The sequence below is a fragment of the Chaetura pelagica genome, unplaced genomic scaffold (genome assembly GCF_000747805.2).
Source record: "Chaetura pelagica isolate M959 unplaced genomic scaffold, ChaPel_1.0 scaffold363, whole genome shotgun sequence".
Lineage (NCBI taxonomy): Eukaryota > Metazoa > Chordata > Aves > Apodiformes > Apodidae > Chaetura > Chaetura pelagica.
Window position 1 is genome coordinate 874,575 of NW_009952720.1, and position 11,498 is coordinate 886,072.

Sequence of the window (11,498 nt, forward strand, 5' to 3'; positions counted from 1 at the left end):
AGAAAAACTCCCCTGTGAAGACAGGCGGGCTGGGGGGCAGGTGCCTCCCAGTGCTAGAGGAGCTGCCGCCGAGGCTGAGCTTGAGTTTTTTCGCACGGAAAATCCGCACCCGCCGCTCTCCGGCCGGGAAAGGTTCTCGGGAGTCTTACATGACGCCCCACCTTAGGTTTAATGACATTTTTCTCTTGTCCAGTTTGTTTGATTAGCACTTAGGAAACAGCTTGGTTACTTGCAAAGAGATCTTTTGAAAATCACAGATGTTGGGGAGAAGCACTTTCTAAGCTTCATTCGTCCAGAAATTTCTACACTATTCATCACTGAATTTCAGATCAGCAAACACACTTATTCTACACAGAGATTTAATGAGACGTTCTAGACTTTTAGAGACTGTTTCTGCCTTCATATTACATAACTCACAAGTAAAAGCAAGCAGAGAGCTTCTTATAAAACACTGAATTCCTGAGAACTTGCACGGAACAACTTTAGCAAGTTTCTAACAATAGCTTTTTCCTTCCCTTCCCATCCCATCCCTTCCCTTCCCATCCCATCCCGTCCCATGGCACGGGAGAGGAGAGGGATGTGCAGGAGAGTCAGGCTCCGTGTTCACCACATTCCCAGGACACTGCCCGGTTCCCTCGGGTGGGGAACAAGGTTTTGGGCAGGGTCACACTCTTGCAGGGGGTGTCAGGCTGTGTTCCTGCCAGTTGCTTCAACCTTCCCAGCCTCCAGGCCTGGCCATCCTGGAGCACAGCAGAGTCCATCCAGGTGGGAAACTGGTGTCTCGCCCCCACTATGGGCTTTTCCCAAGACAGCTGAGGTTTGTGTTTGCCTTTGGACTGCTTGTTTTCTGCCAGGAAGGAAAAATAGCTGATAGCTCTTGCCCTGAAGGTTGGCAGGTATCAGATCTCCATGTTCACACCTCCTTGGCAGGCGTGGAGGGAGGACTCCCCTTCTCCACCAGGAATCACTGCTCCTGTCTTTCTGCTTTCAGGCATTTAGTTGCGATTCCTGAGGCTGAGATGGGATGGTGCTTGTGAAGGGGCTCGGTCACTTGGACACTCCAACAACAAGGAGAAACATCTCCTTATGACTGAGGGAGAAAGTGAAACCAAACTGTGCAGAAGCCACATCTCCAGGGGAGAAAGAAAATGGAAGAAAATCCCAGCATGGATCTGCCTGGAGGTAAGTGAATCCTATGCTTGCTCCATCCACTAGGAAAATCCCTTTGAAAGAAGATTTCAGCAGTGACATGGGAAACCTAAGCCAAATAAAAATTAAAAAATAAAGGAACCTACTCATTTCCAGGCCAAGAAAACCAAGTTGCTATATTTTCTTACAGGGTGAAAGATTAACAAGTTACTTTCAGTTTTGGATCCCCATCTGCAACAGGTTTAGACTGTGTCTGGGATGGCAGCACAAGGAAGACTAAAAGGTGGGGATCCAGACTGGGGGAGCTTTCTTCCCTGCCTCCCAGTGCTTCCCTGTGGGAAGCAGCTTTGTAATGCTGGCTGTGGAGGGAGGAGCATCTCCTGTGGGCCAGCTGCCAAGTGGAAGTGCAGTCTGGTAAAGCAGCTCCCATTTGCAGGGTTACACAAGGCACAGGGTAAAGAGCAATGTCCTCAGGTACCAGCCAAGGAGAAGGGGCTCTGCTTAACACAGGTGGCTCACGTGGACCCACGAAGAGACATTCAGCTTTTATAACAAATTCACCTCCAATGAATAACTGAGTCTCACGGGGCTGTATCTGCCTGGTGGGCATGAGCCTGTGAGGCTCAAGTGCAAGATCCAAACTCTGCAGAGCCCAGAAACCACAGATCCACAGATGAGGAAATAATAAGCCAGTTTTCCACTACCTATGGATGGGAAGCCTCTGGAGAAGGGAGGGCAAGGAGTGCTGTTTGTGCCCAGCTTGAAGAGCAGGGTACAAGTTCCCTGTCTTTCAGTTTCTGCCACGTGCTTAGATTTCATGGGTGCCTTGTTTTGAGTACTACATGTGAGTATTTCAGTGATAACCATGGTGCTGTTGCCAGCTCAGATCTGTCCTAGTATTCCTTTAATACTCAACAACGAAGAATATAAAAACCATGCTCCAAAGGAGAGCATATCCTGACATAACAAGTGCAGCTTTTTCTCTATTTTCAAATTAGCAGGGACTTTTCTTGACATTTTAATCAGTCTTTTTTTCTAACCTTAGTACAATCGTTTCTGTCATTGTAGTGCTTGATCAGTCATAAAGCAATGTTTCACAACTAATGGCTGAGATTTGAGCTGCAACTGTTTGGTTTCCTGAGATTCAGAATATGTTGCAAATGCTGATGTTCAGCCTCAGAATAACTAGTTCTGAGGCTCACTGAGCTTGTGAACTCTGATCCCAACAGCTGGGCCAGCCCAAGGTGAGGTGGAGAGCACAGCAGAGCATCCTGCACCCCAAAAGCCCCCTCAAGAAACACCTGAGCACCAAGTGACAAGCAGGGGTCCTGAAACCCCCTGGAAACCAGAGGAGGACTCTTTGGTGTGTGAGGCACCAGCAGCTGATGGAGGAGAAACAACACTGTCAGATTCAGCTGGCCCCACAGTAGAGGACAGTGCTCCTCAAGAAACTGAAGTATCACTGGAAGAATCTGGGAGGATGAGAGATGCTCCCTCAGAAAGATCCCAGGAAGAGGATGACTTGGATGAAGGTAGGTCTCTTCCCATTGCTGTGTAGAGCAATTCCAAAATGCTGATAACCTGGGCCTTGGCTTAGAGGGAAGCAGAGCAAGAGAAAGGTGGTTGTTGGTTCTTGTGCTGAAGGACACTAAGCATGGGTCTGCAAATTGTTTTCTCCACAGCCAGTTTGGCCTGCAGGAAGATGGTCAGCAAAGGAGACAGTCCTGTCCACCAGGAATCACAGGAGAACCAGGAATCACAGGAGAACCAGGAATCACAGGAGAACCAGGAAATGAGCAGCCAGTGTGAAAGCTCCTATACAGGAGAGGAAGATGCTTCATCCAGAAGCAAGTCTCTCAGCTCCGACAATAAAATGACACATTCAGATGTGACTGCCTCAGAAGATGTCCCCAGGGGCCTGTTGGCAGAGAAGAGCACCAGTGCCCCTGTCCAAGATCAGGAGCCAGAGGAGCACGATGGGCAACAAACCCAGGGGAGTGGATCCCAGGGAGAACCAGGAATCACAGGAGAACCAGGAAATGAGCAGCCAGTGTGAAAGCTCCTATACAGGAGAGGAAGATGCTTCATCCAGAAGCAAGTCTCTCAGCTCCGACAATAAAATGACACATTCAGATGTGACTGCCTCAGAAGATGTCCCCAGGGGCCTGTTGGCAGAGAAGAGCACCAGTGCCCCTGTCCAAGATCAGGAGCCAGAGGAGCACGATGGGCAACAAACCCAGGGGAGTGGATCCCAGGGCACGTTAAGAAGCAGACATGGGACCAAAGGTGAGCTGGTGGCTGCACCTGCTGCTCTGCCACTCTGCACATGCCTGCAACTTTTATAAATATTTGAAAAAAGGTGTGGTGAGCTCTCTGGTGCCCATTGTCAGTTTTCCAGAGTCAAGCAGGAAAGAAGGTATAGGAAATTAACAGGCTTCTCCCTTTCTCTCTCCTTTGGCTACTGCCCTGCTTTGGAAGGCACACAACCACCCTGCACTCTGCATTGTTTTTCTCCTTCCTCTGCCCCTCAAAAAAGCAGAGAGCACCAAGACTCCAAGCAGCATTAACCTGAAGCAGTAGGCACTTCTAACCCTTCCCCTCAGCTGGAAGCTCCTCTGTTGCTTTTCTCATCAATGCCCAATGTACCTGTTCCCTCAACAGCGAGTGGCACATTTCTTTCTGTTCCTGTAGGGCAAGCAACTCCAAAGCCAGAGGATCAGACATTGCAGAATGTCACCACCCAAACCACAGACCAGAAGAAGGCCAAAACGTCCCTCTTCCTGAAAGGTGAGGAAAAGAAGCTTCCCTTGTGCATTACTCATCGTCCAGAAGGCACTGGTCCTCCAGGAACAAGTAATAAAGCACATTTAATTCTTCTTCTTCTCTCTCAGGACCTTTCACAGCCTTTTCTGAGGGGAAAAAACCATTCCCTTAAAAATAGGCTCAGCTGAAGGTGGTAGTAGCAGGTTTCCCTCCAGCTCTCCAGCCTCAGAAGCAGGCACATCATGTTCAGCATGTCAGGAGCACCCTGGCATGTCCTGGAGGATCTGAGGCTGCTGAGCTGATGGTCCCCCTTCATGGTCCCCCTCTGTGTCAGGAGGCCCAAGCAAGAACTGTGATGCTGATCTACACCACAGATTTTTCCTGGTAGAAAGACACCCTGCTTTGCCATGGAGAGGGACACAAGCAGTTGTGCCTGGATCTTGCTGTCCTCCTTTTCTGCACAGGAGTGTGGTAGCCTTTGCTCACCCAGCATAGCTAGGAGAAAAGCAGTGAACAGGACACCTTAGGTGGCTCAGACATCCATGCAGGCAGGTGCTCCAAACAGCCACAAACTTTGAATGAAACAGAGGGTGGGGAGAGAAGAAAGCTTGTGGTCCAGCTGCAGTTTCCTCAGGAAATGTTGGGCTGTGACATCAAAGCTTGTAGCCCTGCCTCCATCTCTGGAGCTGTAGTCCTCCCTGGGTGCTGTGTGGGAGCGTGGGTGTCACAACATGGTCAAGCAGCCCCTTCACCTCTTCACCATCCCTGGGCCCCCAGAGATGGTGCCAACCTGAACTGCTCTCCTGGGGTAGTGGGGAAGGTCTGGGTGGGGGAAAAAGAGCCCTTGTAGCTACTGTCTAGCATATCACTGCAGGTCACTTGGCACTGACTTGTTCCCCATCTTGGGTCTCTCCCTTGTTGAACAGGGTTGATGCTCATGGCCTTCGCGGTTTTCATCTTCTTCATATTCTTCAGTCCCCTGACCTCCAAGTCCCAGCAGGTCCCCAAGAACCTCGCAGTGGAGGCCTTTCTGTCCCAGTTCAACCACCTGCAGGACAAGTTTCCAGGGCAGAGCCCCCAGCTGTGGCTTCGAGGGCGCAAGCTCCTGAAGAAGCACCTCAATGCCTCCCACCCCACCCAGCCAGCCATCATCATCTTCACAGCTGCCCAGGAGGGTGAGCGGACCTTGCGATGCCTCAGCAACCAGGTGGCTGGTGCCTACTCAGCTGCCCTGCAGGCTGACGTGGTCCAGATTGATGGGGGGAGTAAAACCAGCCTCCAGAGTGACCAGGCCAAGGAGGAGGTGGATGAAGAGCTTAGCTCAGCTTTCCAGGCTGGGCACCGTGCTGCAGTGGTTCACCGCTTCGAGCTGCTGCCAGCAGAAGCCACCCTCATCTTCTACAAGTACTGCGACCACGAGAGCGCTGCTTTCAAGGACGTGGCCCTGCTGCTGACTGTGCTGCTGGAGGAGGAGGTGCTGGAGGCTGACATCAGCCCCTATCAGGCAGAAGAGAAGGTCCGGGACTTCCTCCGGGACAAGTTCACCAGCACCAAGACCCCCGGGTCCTACAACCACATGGATCCTGACAAGCTGAGTGGGCTGTGGAGCCGCATCTCCCACCTGGTCCTACCCATCCACCCAGTACAGATCATCGAGAAAGGGGCTGCTAATGTTCCAACCAAATCCTAGGGACAAAGGCTGCCAGAGAGGCCCAGGAAGGGTCAGAAAGATGGTCCTGGCTGACTCTGGTGCAGGTGGAAGCACAACTTGTGCTATTTCTCTTCAGTTTGTTTCCCATACCTTCCTGGTACAAGTAGATCCAGACCACTTGACCAGCTGAGTCCTGGAGAGGACAGATCAGGGGCTTCTTTATGGAAGAATGGATATTTTAGACTGCTAATTGCACAGAAGAACGTGTGGGGAGGCAGGAGGGAAGAGTGGACTTGGCAGGTAGCATTTCTATCACGAAACACACAAATAACATACACAACTAGTATGCCAGAAAGTTCCTTCAGTTCAGCAGCTCTTTCATTGCTCCCTGCCCCTCAGTTTGCTGATGTTCTGTACATCAGTCTCACAATGTACTTTAGGTTTTTCTCTCTGCAGAGCACTCCTGGAACACAGGAAGGTCAAATTCCCCGAAGCCTAAAGTCATACTTCAAAAAGAAAACCAGTTTGCTAGTCAAGGGTTTAACCAGCCAGTCCTGGACGAGTCTCACTGGGACAGACTGATTGACTCCCAGCAAAGACTGAACCCTAAATATGAGATGTTCAAACAAACCTGCAACTCAGAAATCCCTAAACGTCAATTACAAGAAATTTCAGGTTGTCAGCACTTAAAACACTGCACTAAACTGGGAATCCCATGTGCCAGGGAACAAGCTCTAAAGACAGAGAGCAATGAAACAGCAATCACCTCGCTGATGGTGTGAATGATTCCACAGGTGAAAGAATATGTAATGCAGTTTAACTTCATGCTACCTCTTAAAAAAAATAAGACCCACTTTTGATCCATTTGCCACCACGAGGCCACGACCATCTCTTTGGGCTGATCAGCTTTGGTCATACCCCAGAGTTTGTTCTTCACCCAGATCTCTAGCAGGACACCATCTGCCTGCCTCTCCCCTGCTAATTTTATTGATGAATGTAGATGTTCACTTTGATATTTATTTCAAACCATGTAGGGTAGCACACCAAGTGTCTGCCCTCCAAAGGTACCTTTGCTTTCCTGCTAGGCAGCTGCTGCTCTGGCACATGCTAAAGCAGCTAGGAGCAGAGCTGGGATTAGCTGGTAAAGATGAAGTCTCTGGCATTAACACTACAAATCCTCAATGAAGCAGGCTGTTTTTTTAATGTGCCTCCTCTTCTTCACCCCAGGGAGAGAAATCCAAGTCCTGGAAACACTCTGCTGCCCCTTCATGCTGCATTTCTGCAGGCACTCTGGGGCAGAGCAGCCAACTCAGGGAACACCTGAGGGTTAAGGTGCATTTCTGTTAAGCCAACAGTCAGCCCCAGGTACCAGCCCCTCTTGCCTGCCCAGAAGGAGCAGATCACAGCTCCTTCCCATACAAGCAGCACAGACTGGGGCCTTGCAGAGCCAGGCTCTTGTGTCCAAACATGACACAAACCCAGAACACTATGGTGTTTTCACAAGCAAGGCATTTGAGTGCTCCTTAACAGCAGCTGGACCCTAGCGTTGGCCGGGTGTCCCACCAAGGGTGCCTTGCTGATCTGCACCACCCAGGGCTCAGCTGGGTGCACCCTAAAACCACAGCCTGCCTCTCCTTTCCTCCCACTGCGTGCCTTGTCCTGTCTCAGGAGGCTTGTGGCCATTCACTTGGAGGAGGGAACAAAAAAATGAAGGACAAGGAGGGGGATATGTGCTCAAATTCTAACAAAAAAAGGACTTTTTGTTTGTTTGGGGACATACAAACAAGACCACAGGGGTTTTAACCCCTGCAAGGCAGCCCAGGGCATGATTTTGTACAAGACCTGGGTTGCTTCCTTCCCTCCCTCCTTTTCATTGATAGACACTACTTTGGGAAGACAAAACACTGCTTCTGCTCTGCACGGTTCAGGATGGATGTCAATGTAAGAACTGGCAAAGCATCACATTATATCAATATCCTGAGGGAAATGTGTATTTTAACATTATCTCACTCTGGGTTTTATGTCCTGTGTTTGTCCTGCACAGCCAAGGAGTGCAAGGGCAACTTGGCACTGCTTGGGCACAGCCCTGTAAGTCTCATCCACCCCTGAAGTATTTTTATGACCTTTCAAAAGACAAAACAGCTGCTTGCTTCTGAAACAAACCTTCTATTTAAAAATAAACAATGAGATTGTGAAAGAAACCAGCAAAGCCTTCAAAATGAGGCTGGAGTCTTACCTTATTCCATTTGTTGTGTGGGTTTTGTTTGGTTTTTTTTCTAGCTATTTTTAGCTCATTAAGCATATCAAGATATTGGACAAAGTTTTATTTAGGTCAGGGCTGTAGTTGTGCAAACAAAGTGTGTATTTGCTTTGTCCAGGAAAACTCTTAAACAACCTTTTTCTCAATTGTTTGGGTAAACAGTCACAGCTTTTTGAACTAAGGCAAAAGTAAAAACAAACATGCAAACAGCTGCTGAATTCCACCCAAACTGAAACATACCAAGGTTTGCATAATACTTAATGATAATCATTAAACTAAAATCCACTGACAACTGAAGTATTTCTGAAATACAGAAAGCAAACATTTCTCATTTCAACACCCTCAATCAGATCAGTTCCACCCAATGTCTCACGACCTCAGCACACACACACATTTTTATGTTTGTGGTGAATTATTTTGACCAGCTCTGGCCTGAAGAGAGGGCTAAAACAAAAATAATAATTAAAAAAATAGTATTTACTCTGTTATTCTGAATTTTCTTCAGCCTCTGCCCAGGCCCTGGCAACCTAAATACTTATAACATGGCCATCTTTTTGAAAACAGATGTTTATGTATCAATTTGCAGTAATAAATATCTCTCTACTGTTGTCTGATGTAAGAGGACAAGATTTGGTCCTAGCCCAAAGATTCAGATGAAAATCCAGTGCCACCAGGTGCAGCAATCACTGTATGCCCAAAACCAGGCTGCTTGTTTCATTCTTGCACACCATCTCAAAAGCAAATCCAAAGGGAGCAGCTGAAGCAGCCCTGAGAGAACCCAAAGACACACCAGTGGATTTCCCCTAGATCATGTGCTCACCATGATCCGTGGGGGTGAATAGCCAGGACAGAGCAGGACACAGCCCAGCTCTGCACTGTCACAAGTAAATTATTCTTCCCAGGCCCCCCTCAACTGTCCTCCCACCCTTGGTTCATTATCTCTGTGGGAGCTTTTCTTCCTGCACACACGCCCAAGCAGGGCAAGGACAAGGGTTTGGCTGGAGCTTATCACCTGCCCACTGTTACCTCAGTGCTAAAAACCAAATTCTCTCTCAATCCCTCATCTACAATAAATAATAAATCAACAAACCCTATCCCCTTATCCTCCTTGGCCTGTTGAGCAATGCATTCCCCTCTCCAACGACCCACTCCCTGCAGCAGCAGTTCTGCAGGGAAACGCTGCCACAGGGTGCTCAACAACTCTAAAAACTACTTTTAAAGGTACAGAGCAGCTCAGCTGAGGAGCAAAAGCCCCTTGGGTGCCACTTTTAGGCCCACAAACCCACCATTGTAAGAGAGATCTGCAGATATTGGGAGCTTAAGACTTTTTTTATCCCCTCCCTTCCCCCCCCCCTTCACCTCTCCAGGGGAAGCAGCCATGTGATGAATTGTGCAAAGGAGCTTGGCCTCAGCCTGTGGGATGCAGATCCAAGAGCCTGCAATAGAAAGGCTACAAACAGCCAGCCCCTTCATTCCAGGAGGCAACTGGGAGTGGGCAGAGCGACCCTCCTGTTGTCCCCAGAGCAGGGTCTGTCACCCAGTGGCAACAAGCCCCTCCACAGACTGAGCCAAGATACTTGCTTTAATTTCCAGTTCTGCACAGAAAAGGGAGCCAGGTGGTTTTCCACACAGCAAGCTCAGCTTTCCCAAACACAGGGGCTACTTCTATACACTTTTACTGTACAATGACTTGATGTCTAATTATATTCTCTCACCCGTATCCACGATGGGTGAACTAGTTCTTTGCTCCCATTTCAAGTGACAGTGCTTAAAAAATGTCCCTACAAACTCAAAGGGCAGGGGGCTTCTCCTTAGCACGGGTCCCCCTGGCCTATGGGTGGGTATTTCAGCATGCTAATAGCACAAGCATATGCTAATAGGATGTTAATAGGCAGGTGCAATGAGCCAGTGTTTTCTACCTGGTGCTCCAGGCTGCAGCCATTCTCACCACATTGGCACTGGTCCCCCTGGCCTATGGGTGGGTATTTCAGCATGCTAATAGCACAAGCATATGCTAATAGGATGTTAATAGGCAAGTGCAATGAGCCAGTGTTTTCTACCTGGTGCTCCAGGCTGCAGCCATTCTCACACCAAGGTGAGTCCTGGGAGAATTCCCTTGATCCCTTCCATCCCTCTTGCAGGCCTGGTGCTCAAGGACAGGTTGTTGACTACTCGGGGTGTGTTTTTCTCCAATTATCAGTGTCTTAACATATTATGTCAGCTCTGTTTTTATTCTGCGTGTCTCTCCTGATTTTTTTTTCCCCGGGTTTTTAGTTATTTCATCCAATAAGCGCCATCCCGGGGAGGGGGCTAAAGCCACCAGCAGCCATCCCGCTGGCCTCCCCCTCTCTGTGCAGGTTGCCCAGGCTCGGGAACAGCTCTGCGGGTCCCTCACGATGGCACTCGAGAGCCGGGGAGCCGCTCAGAAGCCCAGGAGGGAAGGAAACAGCCTCCCCTGTTCCGAGCATCCTCCGAGGTCTGTGCCATCCTCCACCCACAGCAGCCCAGGGGTCACTCGAGACATTTCTGGGAAGCAGTTTCAGGTCACTGGGATCTCTTCCCACAAGCACAGCTTGAGCTGAAGGAAGGTAACAGGGCTGAAGTCTGAAGGAGCTTCTCAGAGCAGTAGGAAGGAGGACTTGTCCATTTCCCTGAGTCTTGGACCCCACAGGTTCTTCCTCACAGGGAGAGCACGGCCCAGTTGTTTCTGCTGCCAGGGCCAGGAAAGGGCACCTGTGCTGGGGCAAGCACCAGCTAAAGCCAGCTGAGCTACTGGGATGGACTAAAAACCCAGTGGAACATCCTGCTATATCACAGGCAGGCTGCCTCCAGCAGCTTGGTCAACAGGGGGAAAACACTCATACAGAGACATAAAGCAGTGTCCAAAGACCTTACCCTGCAGGCCAGAGTCTCCTATGTCTTTTTTCCTAAACTTTCAGACTCTCTCTATAATTATGACCCCGAGACTTTCCTCCTGGCTTCCACCTGTGGCAAGTGAGTTGTGAGCAGAAAAAATCCCTTCAGGTCATGTTAGAGGATGGGCTGCTCCAGTCCTGCCCTGCAACAGCCACCACAAACACCAGCCCTCCTTGCCAAAAGCCCATCCCCTTTGATTCCTCCTGCCTGTGTCGGGAAGGCTTTTGGAGAAACAGCTGGCTGGTGTGACCCCCTTGAGTTAAAGAGCAGGTTGAAATCCTAGAGAACTTCCAGAGGGCAGGGATGAGCTTTACTCAGCCCCCCTAGATTTAGATTAAATATTAGGAAGGAAGTCTTCCCTGGGAGGGTGGTGGGACACTGGAAGAGGCTGCCCAGGGAAGCTGTGGCTGCTCCATCCCTGGCAGTGTTGAAGGGCAGGTTGGATGGGGCTTGGAGCAGCCTGGGCTGGTGGGAGGTGTCCCTGCCCATGGCAGGGGTGGGACTGGATGATCTTTAAGGTCCTTTCCAACCCAAACCAGAGAAGTGGGTCATCTGGGCAACCATAACCCCTCTCAGTGAAGCCCAGGTCAGTGCTCTGGCTCCCCACGAGGGGATGATTCTCCCACCGCGCCTGCAGGAGCAGCTCCCGAGTCCCGGGACGTCCCTTTCCCGACGCGGCGCTCGCAGCGGGGGATGCACTAAAAACAGCAGAGCTTGCCCAGAAAAAAAACAAAAAAAAAAAAAAAAAAAAGGGGGGCA

The 11,498-nt window shown here is 49.8% G+C and overlaps 1 protein-coding gene across 1 annotated transcript; it reads left to right on the forward strand.

The window, feature by feature from the left end:
- Positions 1-1,148: 1,148 nt before the first annotated feature.
- LOC104386127 (torsin-1A-interacting protein 2-like) lies at positions 1,149-5,602 on the forward strand. The gene is made up of 6 exons (XM_009994671.1): positions 1,149-1,182; positions 2,379-2,681; positions 2,832-2,912; positions 3,196-3,435; positions 3,841-3,936; positions 4,839-5,602. Exons 1-6 carry the CDS (start codon positions 1,149-1,151, stop codon positions 5,600-5,602), a joined length of 1,518 nt encoding a protein of 505 aa, XP_009992973.1.
- Positions 5,603-11,498: the final 5,896 nt, after the last annotated feature.